Source organism: Trematomus bernacchii, unplaced genomic scaffold (genome assembly GCF_902827165.1).
Source record: "Trematomus bernacchii unplaced genomic scaffold, fTreBer1.1, whole genome shotgun sequence".
Lineage (NCBI taxonomy): Eukaryota > Metazoa > Chordata > Actinopteri > Perciformes > Nototheniidae > Trematomus > Trematomus bernacchii.
Genome location: NW_022987739.1, coordinates 13,971,786 through 13,986,512, shown reverse-complemented (window position 1 = coordinate 13,986,512; position 14,727 = coordinate 13,971,786). Strand labels below are relative to the sequence as shown.

Genomic DNA, 14,727 nt, shown 5'->3' with positions numbered 1-14,727 from the left:
TCTTAGAACTTTTTTTTAATACTTACAAAATCAGATCTTGAAACAATAACATTGACAGTAGCACATTTACAACAATATATGGGCCAAAAAGTTATCAAGTATATTAGTGCTCTTAAAGTTGATGCGACAATAAGGTGGGAACACACTTTTGTTTGAACATCACTATTATTTGCAACGCATTAAGGCAGGCTTAATAACCAGCCTAGCGGCTAATTCTAACAGGGAACGACGTTATGGCACCATCAAGCTTTGTTCAGACACTTTTAAATGGGTTTTTGCACTACTTTCCTTTTTCTTTTTTTAAGTACTACTCAAGCACTCAAATTAAAGCACATTTTGAATTCTAGATTATATTTCTGGACCAGAAGAGTGTATGTGGGATTGACCCAAAAAAAAGTGCTCCTGTTATTTGTAATGAAGAAACATGTCAACAAGAATATGTTGGTGTTGACAGAAACTAAAAGTATTTGCATGGCTTCTATAAATAAGTATGAAAATAAGCTTTGAGTGTAATTTGTTTGACTGTTTGAGAGAAGTGGAAATAGTGAAAGGCAGAGAGAGCAAGATGGCGAGAACTAAGTGCTAAGAAGACAAATGGGCTGGCCGTACATTTTGTGTGCACATCAGCCATTGTCCTGGCCCCCATCCCCCTTCTCTGAGCTTTGTGACAGCACGGCCAGCCGAGAGTTGCTTTATACAGTCGGCTTGTACGGGAAAAAGGACATGTGCGCTCTCGAGGTCAGTCCCGAGGCCCTCAGAGGGTTCAGTCCTTGAATCAGCCTCACACATTCATGACTGCATGACAGCTGTTTCTCTGAAATAAGGAATGTGTCTTGTGATGTGTGAGTCCTGTTAGACGAGTTAAGCTTTGGATTCCGATGCAGTTTATTGGTGACTCACGTAAGGGTTGAAACGGCAGAACTGACCATGTGCTCCATGTTCTACTGCCCTACATACCATATATATATCTGTATCAAATGGAATATACTTTAAAAATTATAAAAATACATATAATTAGCTTGAATTTAGCAGGGCTGTCCATTATATACTGAGGAATCATAGAACAGTTTCTTCCCTTCTCCACTCAGGGGCCTCCCCAGCTGCTGTCGCCGCTCCACTCTGATGGTGGTGACTCTCCGTCATGGCCGCCACTTTCTGCTCCAGCCTCCACACCTGCTCCCGGTACTTCCTGCGAATCTGCCGGTACGAACTCAACGCTTTGCTGGAATGGAAGTTAGAATTGGTTATTTTAGATTTTATTATACAAAAATAAAATAGCGAAGCAAACCTGAATACTTATAAAGACCTTCCCCTGTTTATAAGTGTTTTTTCCCTAAACTAAATGTAGAAACAACATAATGTAGAACATACAAATCCTAGCTTTCCACCCACGTTTTGTTCTTGTGTACAACTTGATCAAATGATGCTATGAAAACCCAACAAGAACAATTGGATCAGAATAAAACAACCTACAAATCCTGTAACGTCTTACTCATAGATTGTATAAAATGGGTCTTACTTGCTAAGTTCCCTCACCGATCATCCATATCATAGCCATTCAATGTGTTTTTTTAAATGTCTTTGAGCTTCTTCGTGAAAACATGCATGCTATTAAACACTTTTCCTGTGATACCTACCTGTGAGCTTGTGTAAGTCGAGCAGTCTGCTCTCCGTTGTCTCTCCTGTGCGACGTGCTGTCTGACAGAGCAGAGTTTAGAGAGTGTTGGACTAAAGCCAGTCTCTTCTTCAGGGCTTGTTCCCTGAAAACAAAAGTAAGATCAGGTCAAATAAAAGGAAAAACATAATACCTGCCTGTTCATTTCACTTTAAGTACCTTAGTGTACAGAAACCAAATCATGTTAAGAATCATGAATGTCTTGTCTTTATGGGTCTGTGACTCATTAAATCACAAGAGAGAATGTGTGATTGAGTGTGTGATGCAAACAGCAGAGCTTTGTTAAGAAGTATTCCGGTACTCGAGGTCAGAAGAGAAAAGGTTGCTCTCTGAAGCCCCTGATAGAGAGAACAAGAAGCCCTTTATATCAACGTCTGCATTTCTGCTCATAGTGTTCCTAAGCAACAGATGAAACCAGGCAACAGATGTCTGAATGATTAATTTTCTACACCAACTTCCCTCCTCAGGTAGATCTCCTTGAAAAATGAATAAATCGATGAATACCAAGATGTAAACACATTACATTTAATAATTTACCAGGTTTTATTTTTGAGACACTTTGAAAGAGAGAAAACAAATCTTGCATTTGCTATCACTGATAAGTATGTTTTTTCATACTTACAGTGTTATTGCCTTAAACATTGGACTGCAGAGAAATGTCACATGTCTCACCTTTGCAGGACGGCCTGCAGCTCTTTCAGAATGGGTCTGGTTCGAGGATCAGCGATTTCCACATCACTCCCTAGGTGAGCTGTATTTTCACAGAGCCTCTGAAACATAACATTTAAATATCATTATTTTTGAAAGCTCAAAACCAAATTAAATTATATATTAATGGGGTCTATAATATGTTACTAAAGGGTTTATTTTACATCCCATCCGTCTTGCAATGCAACCCTTAATATTTATTTTTCTTTGTAGGGATCTCGAGGTTTGAACAGAATAATATTTACAATGCTGCAATCAGAAGCCATTGTTATTATGGTTACAAAATGTCAAGGATATAAGATCAGTTATTGAGTCTGACAAAGTGCATCTAGAAAAAACAATGTTATTTTAAACCATAAATGAAATATTGAGGAAGAAAAGGAACAGTTTTGGAGGCAATGTTAATCTTTGAGTCAAATCCTGTTGTTTCCGATGCCCTGTGTCTGCAGTAATTGACAGAAAGGAGAAATCTAAAGTAGCTTTTCAGCTCTTTCTCATCTAACAATGAGAAATGCTATGAATCGTTGCTGCAGCACCAGGACAGCCCTGCAGAAGACCTTGTGGAACCAAAATATCCCTCCTGGCCTGAAGGGATTCTGCTTTGGTAGATGTTTGATTTCCCATGTGGGACACCCAGATTTGAATCGGGTCTGCCACAGTAGACCAGCGTCCTGCTCCCTCTTGCTCGTTTCACCTTGACTTTGTATTATTTGAATTAAAAAAAATCTCTGGTGCTGCTGTAGGAGTGTGTCCCACCTGTTGCTCGGTCTTACGATCCTCCACCGCCTCCTCTCTGAGGCTCTCTGGGACGAAAGCTCCAGCTGCTTCCTGGGCCTTCTGGGCCATTAAACCCCACTCCAGACACCTTAACTCTTTCTCCTTCAGGCGGATTAGAGCACGTAGATCTGACATCTCCTCCTGAAGCAGTTAAACCATAGTATACAAAGATACAGAATAAGAAAAGCTGTGTGTCTAGTAGTGGCAGACGCACAAGAAGTACATATTTTATCCACTCCCTTTCTGAGGTTGTTGTGTATACATGTTGCCAGCTGGGGTTATGTTGTATGTGCCTTCACAATTAGAATATCAGGATGCCCACTCTTTTATCTCAAGATCTCTTTGCATGGAAGGTTTGGCTGTTTGTCATAATTTTTAGTTCTATCATAAATTAAGACACACATCTCTTACCCTGACAGAGATGAGTTCATAGAAGATGGAAGCTTTCTCTTTCTTGGTATCAGGAGTTTTGACAATATCTCTATTCACTTGTCCTCCTCTCGATCCAGCTGGTTGACCAGATTCATGGCACATTTTGCTCTCGACTCCTGGGCTTGGCTTAGGTAGACAAATGGAAGCCCGATCCCTTTTTAGGCGCTCGATTTGCTGACGGAGAACAGTCTCTCGCACCCCCAAATCAGGGGTCCTGTGGGGTTACATATAGTCAGTGACTGAAAATGTGATATTGGAAAGTTCTTTATTAATGTGTCACCTGATTAAGACATACCAGATAGCTACTGAATCATTTAGTTAATAGCATGTACATCTTTAGTTGTGAGATATAATGATGATATATGCAATATTCTTCTTTTTGCAATTTCCATTTGTCAATGATGACAAAACATGTTTTGCTTTCTACCCATTCCTAATTTTGAGCTTCGATCTACAAAGAGATCTTTAAAAACGTCACCTCTGCCCTGTAGTTCTCTGTGTTTCTGTTTCCTCTGGGACTCCTGCTGTCGAGAAGGAGGTGGACAGCTCCTCAGTGTCGGGCTGCTGCCTGTCCCTGACCGCCTCTGATGAGATAGAAAACTGTGAGCACGACTGTGTGTGCGTGTGCGTGTAAATGACACGCTATACCTACTGTGTATATAAGTGAATGTGTGCCCTGAGTTGTAAGTAGTATTAAAACACAGTATTCAAACACCTGCTGGGTCTGTCTGCGGAGGAATGCTTTGCTGCTTCTTGGCGTCATAAAGTGACAGGAGCTCGCTGTAGGCCTCCTCACACTCCTCACTGTCAATCACAACCACAAAAACAAATACGACCTTTACAACATAAGAACCTAGTTTGCTGTCAGATAGCTGACCTGTGCACATTTATTTGAATGTCCTTGAATATCCTTGGCACTTGTGAGTCAGGTTTGCTTTATGTGTGTACCAGTATCTGAGAGCCATCTGCAGGGCAGAGCAGTCCGCCTCCAGTCTGTTTAGTTTAATACTGATCTGCTCCGACTCTCCCTTCCTTCGCTCCAGAGCTGCACTCAGTCGCTCATTTCTGGCCCTCAGCCTCTCAATGCACCTGTAATGAGGAGAGGATGAGGTTAAAAAGCAATAAAACAACACAAACTGTTACTTAACCCACAATTTGTGCATCAATTACTCAACCCGTATTACCTTTAATTCTTGAAGAAAACTGTGGACGGAACATCAAAGTGTTGATGAATTTAAATAAATTGGATATTGCATATTCGCTGAACCTTACTATTTAAAATATGTTCTTATCTACAGTCTCAAGGTTACGAGAAACATTTCCCCGGTTGAGAACTGTTTTATGTTGAAATAGTTAACATATTAAGGTTTAAGCAAAAATGCATGTGTTTGGGAAGAAGTGAGCATACAGTATGAGGGACTTGGATTATACCACCCAAGTTGTAAACAGATGTTTTGATATCGGACAGTTCCGCTGTTGTTAAAAGCTGTCCCAATTTACTTCAATTCATTTAGAATTTCCATATGTCCTTGAAACACCTCACTCAGTAGTTATACGTGTTGACCGTGTGCTGTGGCTGATGTTTGTTACTTTGACTGATTCTCACCTGTTCAGTCGCTCTGTCTCAGACTCCTGGCTTACAGGGCTTGGACAAGGACTGCATGAGTTCACAGAGCCCCCTGGAGAACCCTCCCCACCCCCAGACAGAGGCGTCCCAGCTCTGGATGTCCGTCTGTGGAGTAACGGTGAACCAGGGAAGGGAGGAGAGGCCCAGTCTGGACTGAGAGTTCCTGCTGGGGGCCGATAGGGAGGAGAGCGGCAGCCTGACCTCCAGGCCTTCTGGAGACCAACCAGCTGAAAGATAAGAGAACAGGTGCTACATTTATTTTCTTTTTTTAACTCATAAATTGTTTTGAACAACCAGGTTTGCATTTACATACTAATACTTCTTGAATTGGTTTATGTTTTTGGCATTTTATGTTTCTCTTTAAGCTCTTTATCAGACAAAACCTGTGTACCTTGTTCTTCTCCTCCTCCATCTGGCTGATGGTGCTGTGAGCCCTCTCCAGCTCCTCCTGACTCTTCTCCAGATCCAGGATGTCCTCCTGATACTGGTCCTTTGGCAGGCCTGGTGGGCATGAGATCCCAAACTCTAGTTCCATCTCCTCCAACATCTGCAAGGAGTGAGAAAGTGGTTGATAGTAGTCTAAAGATAGCCTGAACAAAGATAGATTTTTTGCTGAATGAATCCTTTGATACTGAATTCCAAAAATCTCTTCATGACAAGTTGATTTTGGAAAAATGTGTCACATTTCACCCTACATGTGCACATTTAAAGGTGGGGTAGGTAAGTTTGAGAAACCGGCTCGAGATACTTTTTGTTATATTCCATGGAATGCTCTTAACATCCCGATAGCAATGAATATCTTAAGTGCTTTGACAAAAAATCCATACAAATATTTCATCTGTGGAAGCCGTAGTACTGTAAAAAGCACGACCAATCATTTTAGCCGGCCCGGCTAAAATAACTGGATGGCCTGCCTGCCTGTCAGCCTTCCATCTGTGCACAAACTTATCTCGTGCCCTCATTGGTCATGTGCGCGTTCGTGTGTGTTGGAGGAGGGGCTCTGTAAGGAAGTGGCAGAGTTTTTCCGGCTGTGTATACTATTTTCAAATTCTAGCGCACTCGAGCTGGTTTCTCCAAAATTACCTACCCCACCTTTAATAATGAACATTTAAATGCAGTTTAACCCTAACCCTAGTTTGTCACAGTTTTGATACCTGTGTGGACCTAGCCCAGCTCTCCTGGGCGGCTCTCAGATGCTCCCTTTGCTTGTTCTGGTCAGCAGTGGTGATGGGGGCCGCCCAGGACCTCTTACAGCTGATGGAGTCCTCCAATGACGTTAAAACCTCCTCCAGTTTAGTCCACACTACACCACCGCCTCCTAGTGGATGAAAAGTATAGGTGCAATTAATCATGTTAGTAAAAGTGAGAGTAGCTTGATTATTTTGATAAGAAAAAGGTTAGCTAATCTAAATACTTTTGGATCACTTTGTAATTATATATGTTATACAAATATTGAACACTTTGATTTCACTTTACACCAAAAAAAGCAGGCATAAACATTTAAGTTTATTTAATATATTGTTCCTTCTATTTAATAAAACAAAACATTTAAATGTTTTCTATATTGAGCATTTGAGTCAACTCAAATCTCCACATAGAAAAAAGCACCGGCGCAAACCATATAAAGTATATGGCACACAACATGTGTGATGCATTTATTATGAGTATAGCATTGGTTGCCTTCGAAAAAAATATATAAAATTGCCGTATCTTAGATGTAATCAAAAAAGTAATCAAGTAATCCTTGCCAATTCAACACAAATTCCTATTGCACATTTTGTCAAACGTTATCTGTGCCTGAATAAACCCAGAGTTATGTTCACTGTCGGTGCTACCTCGGTCGGTCCGTGGAGGTTTGGATGTGGAAGCAGAGGTGATGTTCCTCTCTGGGAAGCCTCTGGACAGCCTGTGGGACAGGAGGTCTGGAACCAGAGGCCTTGAGGGTCCTGGTGGTCTCAGGTCTCCTGGCTCACTGAAGAATACCATCAGCATTAACATTTCTACTAACAAATACCCTTGTGTTTATTTTGAGACAATCGAGCAGACCAATATATTATTTATTGATGGGAAAATATGTAAAGACAAACATGGCTCCAACAAAACATTTTTTTGGGAGTGAAACCAAATCCACTTACTCAGATCAATGTTGTGGCATTCATACGTGACAAGCCTTCAGAAATTGCATATGTAATTACTCTCTTCACTGACCTTGGTGCCTTTAATGACCCCATCTTCTTGTTCAGTTCTGCAATGATGCTGAGCAGCGTGCCGACTTCTGCCTCACACTGAGCCAGTTCAGCTGGGGAAGGGTCCAGGTTTGCTGTGGGGTCAGAGCCCTCAGGGTCAAAGGTTGCATGTTGGTTCAGGGTCAACACCTCCCTGTCACACACTGACCCAGCATCCAGGCTGTAACATCGACGCAGGCAGGAATCCTGCAGACACATGAAGTGGTATTTGGATATCAAATAAAACAACCTTATTTAAGGCATTCATTTAGCTTTTTACTGCAGCAAATGGCTTCCTTTTCCCTGCAGTTGTACAGTAATGTGTCCCAATATAAAACACATAAAGTGTTTGTTCTTGCTGCAGGATGACAATCATCATGTGTTATGCTATTGAACAAGAGATTGTTGCTGAACTGTTTAGCGGCTATTGTTTCGAGCAGCGGAAAAGGAGGAAACTGAAACATCCTGAGATCAAACTTCCTGTCTAGAAAATATGTGTAGACCAAACCATATTTAGTTTTGCACAAAGAATGTTGGCTAAACTAATCTGCTTTAAAGTAATATGATGCCTATACATCTGTCAACATGGTAAACTTTGTAACACTTGTGTTTTGATTGTGTGAATTTTAAGACATATTGTGCAAGTGGTTGTTGGCGACATACTTTAAATTCCTTATCCAGCCAGTAATACATCCACTATACCCACCGCTTCCTATTCACAGTCACAGGAAGGATATCCAAGCATGCACTGGGCAAACAGCAAAGAGGCACCTCAAATAGGCGTCCAGAGAAACACTCACATTTACAATTCAGAGGCTGAAATTCATAATGTAATGTATATGATAAATTGATGCCATGCAGCAATACTATATATACTGCTCCATGAACACAATAGTAGATGGCCAATGCAAGCTCCTGCAATTCTGTCTAATTATTCAGTTTTGGAGATCTTGTTTGAAGACAAAGTGCACCATCTTAGCAAACCATTTCACAGAAGACAGGTCTGAGGTTCTCTACATCCAATTGTCAAATGTACCCAGTTAACATACAATACTAAAAAGTCAAAAACCTTTTATCATTAGTGACCTATTTTTGAGACAAACTTCATCATAAATTACCTCCATTGTGGTAAGCCTGATGTCTGCAGCAGGGATTTTGTTCCTGATGAATTTGTTCACAGCCTGTGTGTTTATTTTCCAGTAGTTAGTTAGTCACTGCTGCAGTCTGCCCTCCGAGTGTCTGCCTAACAGCGTTTAGTGTGATGAATGAAGTAAGTGGAAAACACTCAGAAAAACATCCCCACCCATTCCCCGTCACTTTGTGTCCTTTCCTGTTTTGTCCACATTTAGCTTCAATGCTTCTTTTATAGTCACCAGTGAGTAAACTCTGGATACATGCTGTAACTGTTCTGCAAAATGGAGTATGTACTATGATGTTGTGCAATTCGAAAAATGCATGAAGTTATGATCAATTTCGACCATGACACAAACTTAAGTGGCTTGTTAAATTGTGTGGGGGTTTTTAATCTCTGCAGTAAAAACAGTTTCTTGTGTAATTCAATATATGTTGACAGATTCTGCAGCATTGTGCCAAATGTGAACAACTAAAGCAAAACATGATTTATACAATATCATATATTCAAAACACCGGTTTCCTTTTATTGTAGAGATTTGTTTTAAGTCCAGTGATACCACACACCAAGGTTGTCCTCCTGGTGAGTCTTTGTGCATCACGCAAAACAGTGAAATATATTACGAAATACATTTACAGAATACATATGTGTAAATTATTCATTTCTGATTTTACAAAATGGATTAGCATTATTTGAAGGCTTTATTTTTTTTCAAACACATTTTGTTACTGCTGAAATTGTACGACTTAAATTACCACTATATTGAAAAGGAAAAGAGGAAAAATAAGTAGGAAGAAAGCTATGACCTTCACATTAAACTCCATTACCCATAACTCAGTGCTACTTCGCAGTTCCGGATTTGGTCATTTCCGGTAAGGAAGTAGTCCGATCAAAACAAATGTTAGCTCGGCGTTGAAATATTGTACAACTTTCAATGACTTTCACTCTATTTGAATCCTGAACGTTTCGCAGTTACCTATCACGTAAGTCTCGGAACATCTTAACATGTAACATTTGATTTGTCTCGACTCGTAATTCTCCTGAAGCTAATGGTAACAGCTCACATTGCTCTGTCACCACACATCACCTGTGTTAGCTTGAATGGACCCACTCTGGACGCATTCATTGATGCATTTCTAAATAATCTATCCATCATCTACAGCTACAATTATTTATTATTCCGGTTAGCTACACGTTGCACCTTTCGTTCATACCACCAGACTCACAATACTGGCGTGATTTTGAGAGAAGATAGACGACTATAAAGTTATTATTGACAGTGGGGGAAAGTCTCCGATTCATCCAGCTTTCCTTTACCCAGTGTACGACCTGTGTTCAACTATACATAGCTCTTGTTTTCATCCTTTAGCATTTAAAGACATTTATAGATTGGACTTTCGATATTGGTCATATATATTTAGGAAGCAGGCATAAGGTGGACCGTGCATTTGAATCGTATCTGTGGATGACAACAAGTACTTTAACGCACATTTTGGATCATTATCTTGGTTGCGAATATCATCTTTATATTGTACTGTGCACTTTCGCACACTCCTTGGACTATATTTGAACTGTTTCTGCCTAAAAAAACACATCTTTCTATTGTCTAAATATATGTATTTTACATATTTATTTACATATATTGACATTTTATTTATGTTTCTTGACTGATGCAGTCCCTGTTGATAGTCAACATAATTTTAATTGGTGCAACAACTAACATAACAATCATACATTAAAACTTCTACCTAAGAACACATGACAGTGTGACAGTGTTAAAGCATACAGACATGAACACAACACAGTCCAGTGTTGAACTGGGTAATTGCATTTCTCTAGTGTGTGTGTGTGACTTGACATTTCATATTAGGTGAGAGAACAGTTTCTTGTCATGACTGATCAAACCTGCCAACCAATCAAAGTCATTATTTGCATTCCTTAGCAACCTGAGTATCTATGGAGACGCCAGAGCCGGGTCCAGCCGATGGAGAGGAGCACGTGGTGGAGCTTCGCCCTCGGACACGCTCCAACCCTGAAGGTGCTGAGGACCGTCGCAGCAGCACGGGCAGCCTGGGGGGGAACAGTAACCCCAACATACCTCAGCCCGCTGTGGGGAGTCGTGTTGAGGGCGAGGGCGAGGCTTCCACCAGCGACAGCCCCCCAAGCTCCACAACCACCACCGTGTCAGCCGCTGTAGCTCAGACAGCAGCTCCTGTTGTAGTTTCAGCAGCAGCCGCAGCGGCTGGGGTCACAGTCCCTCTGTCCACAGCTGCTGTGGCACCCAAAGAGAGGCCGAAGCCCACCCAGCAGCCGCCCACACTGACCACCCCCATCCCTCCCCCAGCAGAGTACCAGCTCAGAGTCCCCCGTGTCAACTGTCCAGAGAAAGTGGTAGGCCCTCATCACAGTTTTACCTTACATTAAGATTTTAAAGTAGGGGTTTATGAGGTACTCATCCATCAATTGGCTGTTTATTGGCAATCATTTGGCAATATATATTGTGCTATGCTCTATTTTTAAAGCCACCACACTCAAAATGTGTAATTTTACCTTGCAGAACAAGGTCTGCTGCTTTACCACTGATTCGCTCGGATAGCTGGTTTTTGTTATTGTGTGACTTTAGTGGATCTGAACTAACAATTTAAAACACCAACTACTGATGATAGATCAGCAACTCTCGTGTTCTCCAACGTTAAATTACTGTTTTTGCCTAAGAAGTCTGGTGGCTTTGGAGGGAGCATAGATAGTGGCTTCAGTTCTCCGTCAGGCACGTGAAAGTGATGAAAATGTTCAAATTTGTTAAAGGTGGGCCTTTTTTTTGAGGCTCAAATACATGTTGAGGCTTTACCTGTCTACAGCAGTACATTCTTCAACTTTTGTGCAGGTACTCCTGTCTGTTTCCCTAAACTTTTTCCTGTAAGTAATACGCTGGCTATGGATAAGTACCTCTTACAACCCCACTAAGAACACCTCCAAATGATCCATCTGAGTCCTGTACTATCTGCTGTTGTCTTCCTTATGGCAGATCATCTGCTTAGACCTTTCGGAAGAGATGGCTTTGTCAAAGTTGGAGTCTTTTAATGGGTAAGCTACAGCAAAATAAACATTTATTCTTCAGAGCTTATTTTTCATTTGTCATCACCCCCTAATGTGACTTCCTTTCCCTTTAGGTCTAAAATAAATGCCCTGAACATATCCCAGAAGATGATAGAGATGTTTGTCAGAACTAAACACAAGATTGACAAACGCCATGAGTTTGCTCTGGTAGTGGTCAATGATGACGCTCTGTGGGTGAGTTCTGGTTTTAATCTGCTTCAAATATAACATACACTTCTCTGGAACATTGTCTTCTGTTTTCTGATGTGATGTACTTGTGTATGTGCTTCAGCTGTCGGGCTTCACCTCGGACCCCAGAGAGCTGTGCAGCTGTCTGTACGACCTTGACACCAATGTGTGCGAGACCTTCAGTATCCTTTTATTCAAAACTCAATTCAAACTCTTAAACAATTCAAATAAATGTGAAACTATAACGCAATAGCATTTCAAATAGATTCCAGTTCTTAATTTTAACCTTAACTGTCCTCTGTAGACCTTGAGGATCTTCTTAATGTAATGTAAGTTCTTTCTGACTATAAACCTTTTTGGTTTCCTTCAAAATAAATTAAACTTTACATAGAAGTGTTAACTGAGGTTCATTTCTTCTTCTGTTGTCCTTTTAGACGTCAGAAGATCGAATTGCCGTCGATGGACAATGTTCAGACCGTCCCTCCGCCGTACGTGGTGCGGACTGTGCTCATCTACAGTCGCCATGCAGGACAGCTGCAGTTCAACCCATCGGAGGTGGTAAATGTGAGTATAACACTCTTTGAGATATCCGGACTAAATTTGAGTAAAATTGTTGCTTTTTATAGTGAATTTGACAATATCTTCTGTCTCTTGTTTTCTTGATGGTTGCATTTATTTTACATTTAAAGCCTTGCTTGTTCTTGTGTCCTACCACAGAAAATGCTGCAGTCTCCATATTTTTTCTTTGATGTGGTTTACCTCCACAACGGGGTGGACGAGCAGGGGGATGAGACCAGCTGGAGGGTGAGTGAAGAAACGGATGAAAAGACAATTATCCATTTAGCTTTAAACCAGAACATAAGTCGTAGTTTGGCTCAGGTTTGTTTGTCAAGGTCATTTTACTTTTTACAGCCAAATATCACAAATCGCAAAGAGTGGGACTCTTTGTCGTTAACATTATCTTAAAATTAATTTAATGTTTTTTTTGCAATATTAAACATGAACCCACAATGCACTGACTGGACTTTTCTGGGGAACACAAAACCGGTTGAGAGGAAACTTAAAAATAGATCAAAGAGTAAAGTAAAAAAAATCCCACCATGACCCATTCAGGGACTCCGTTCATTCCTGTTTTTTTAAAATGAATTAATTCAGATACTTCTGTCCATCTTACTCCGTCTGAACAGTGTGGAGCGATCAGAGCCCTCCTTAGACCAACCTAAATATGACAGATTTTCCCTTGATGATGTAATTGGGACATTTCCCCTATGTGCTGCATTTCAACGGTGTGGTATTTTTTAAATGTTTTGTCTCCAGGACAACTACACCTCTTTCTGCAACCTGGACTCAAAGGGAATGTGCTATCGCTTCGAGGTTTCCCTGACTGGACCGGCCATCGAGCTGCACAACTGCATGGCCAAACTCCTGGCCCACCCTCTACAAAGACCTTTCCAGAGCCACGCGTCTTACAGCTTGCTGGAGGGGGAAGACCCCCAGGACATTGAGGCAACGGTCTAAAACGGGACACACTAACGCCCTGTTTCTCTGTAAAATTCACACACTGTAGTTGATAACAATTGGGTATCTTTTCTTTAAGTCCAATCATTACTGAGGTAACTCCATTAGCTGCTGTAGAAAAATGATTAGTAAGAATATTTGGGAAGCCAGGTGAATTTCTAGAGAAACAAGAGGGTGTCAGCAGTTACTGGAAACACAATCATTGTGTTTCCATAGAAGAATTAATGAGTCATTAATTGTTTTAAGCTGGGGAAGTAACAACATCATCCGGTTGTTAGCTGTTGAAGTTAGCTGTTGAAGTTAGCTGTTGAAGTTAGCTGTTGAAGGGCTGGAGGTCTCCTAGGTGACAGGATGAAATACATGTCAGAGAGTCCAGGAGCAGGACACAAGTAGAAGGACAAAATACAAAAAATAATTAAAAATTAAGATGGTTTAATCATCAGGCTTTGTTAAACTCTCTCCCTTACCATTTGTTTTTTCTTTTTAGTCTCAGACCACACTGATCTGTCTGTAAGTCTTAAAGAGTGAAATCAGTGCGAGCCTGTGACAGTTCTTCATAGCTGGACCTTTGGGACGAACTGTAACATGATGTACTGTATCACAGAGGTCACAACTTCTGTAACATTGCCTTCCCTTTTTATTTGTTTATTTACACGTTTTGAAGCTTGTCTTAATGTATTTTCTATTTTATACACGGTTGTTTGTAATCTTTAGTTGATTTGTCACTCTTGTATGTCACAAAGAAAATTAGTGAATGTACAGTAATGTTGAAGCAGCTCCTCTGACAGTTATCTCCTTAGCATTGATGGACTGATTAAGAAACAGGCCCCCCATACTGCGCGTCTCGCTGCACTTGAGAACACATTGTACATACATTTTTGAAGCCCCTTTATGGATATTAAAAAAAGGCATAGTTAATCACAAGTCTCATCTTCATGTGCTTTCTGTGTTTTTGTCAGGAGATGGCAGCAAAGTCCCTCCAGAAATCTTGACAAATTCAAAGACCTTCTTCAAAAAGCTGCTACGGTTCTTGAGGGTAGAGAATAGTATTATCATTTTCACAAGTGTCAGTTTTAATACATTTTTTCCTGCTTTAATCAGTGTTTTTCCAGCTTTTTTTATTCATTTGTCTCTGTATAACCTCCAGACATCTCACTGTCAAGCTTCATCATCAGTGTCTAATTTCTGTATCATGGACCTGTATTCATGATTAAGCAGTTTTTGCAGATTATGTTAAAAAAACAAAAAACACTATCTGTTATCAACCTATGGCACTTATATCACTTCAATAGAAGATATATATTTTCCTGTCACCCTAAATGTTTCCGGTCAATTATCTTAAGAGGGG

General features: G+C 40.6%; 2 protein-coding genes across 2 annotated transcripts; one reads left to right on the top strand and one right to left on the bottom strand.

Moving 5' to 3' along the window:
• On the bottom strand, positions 1 to 8,674 carry ushbp1 (Usher syndrome 1C binding protein 1). The gene is made up of 14 exons (XM_034147499.1): positions 8,563 to 8,674; positions 7,428 to 7,651; positions 7,055 to 7,191; positions 6,374 to 6,537; positions 5,611 to 5,766; positions 5,199 to 5,446; positions 4,541 to 4,681; positions 4,308 to 4,396; positions 4,071 to 4,176; positions 3,572 to 3,806; positions 3,140 to 3,301; positions 2,348 to 2,445; positions 1,638 to 1,760; positions 1 to 1,222 (listed from the first exon to the last, which is right to left on the bottom strand). The coding sequence occupies exons 1-14, from the start codon at positions 8,566 to 8,568 to the stop codon at positions 1,057 to 1,059; spliced, it is 2,055 nt and encodes a 684-aa protein (XP_034003390.1). The 5' UTR covers positions 8,569 to 8,674; the 3' UTR covers positions 1 to 1,056.
• A 753-nt stretch (positions 8,675 to 9,427) lies between these two features.
• Positions 9,428 to 14,476, top strand: babam1 (BRISC and BRCA1 A complex member 1). Its single transcript, XM_034147810.1, has 9 exons — positions 9,428 to 9,559; positions 10,519 to 10,967; positions 11,602 to 11,660; positions 11,747 to 11,867; positions 11,965 to 12,043; positions 12,166 to 12,190; positions 12,296 to 12,425; positions 12,579 to 12,665; positions 13,179 to 14,476. The coding sequence occupies exons 2-9, from the start codon at positions 10,533 to 10,535 to the stop codon at positions 13,377 to 13,379; spliced, it is 1,137 nt and encodes a 378-aa protein (XP_034003701.1). The 5' UTR covers positions 9,428 to 9,559; positions 10,519 to 10,532; the 3' UTR covers positions 13,380 to 14,476.
• The last annotated feature ends 251 nt before the right edge of the window (positions 14,477 to 14,727 follow it).

Bases quoted from the DNA above. Each gene is read 5' to 3' on its own strand.
- ushbp1 (XM_034147499.1), bottom strand. The intron at 4,177-4,307 runs GTGTTTGAATAC...CTATCTCATCAG, and splicing joins TCCGCAGACAGACCCAGCAG to AGGCGGTCAGGGACAGGCAG. The intron at 3,302-3,571 runs GTAAGAGATGTG...TAACTGCTTCAG, and splicing joins ATGAACTCATCTCTGTCAGG to GAGGAGATGTCAGATCTACG.
- babam1 (XM_034147810.1), top strand. From the start codon at position 10,533: ATGGAGACGCCAGAGCCGGGTCCAGCCGATGGAGAGGAGCACGTGGTG. The intron at 11,661-11,746 runs GTAAGCTACAGC...CTTTCCCTTTAG, and splicing joins AAGTTGGAGTCTTTTAATGG to GTCTAAAATAAATGCCCTGA. The intron at 12,191-12,295 runs GTAAGTTCTTTC...TTGTCCTTTTAG, and splicing joins GAGGATCTTCTTAATGTAAT to ACGTCAGAAGATCGAATTGC.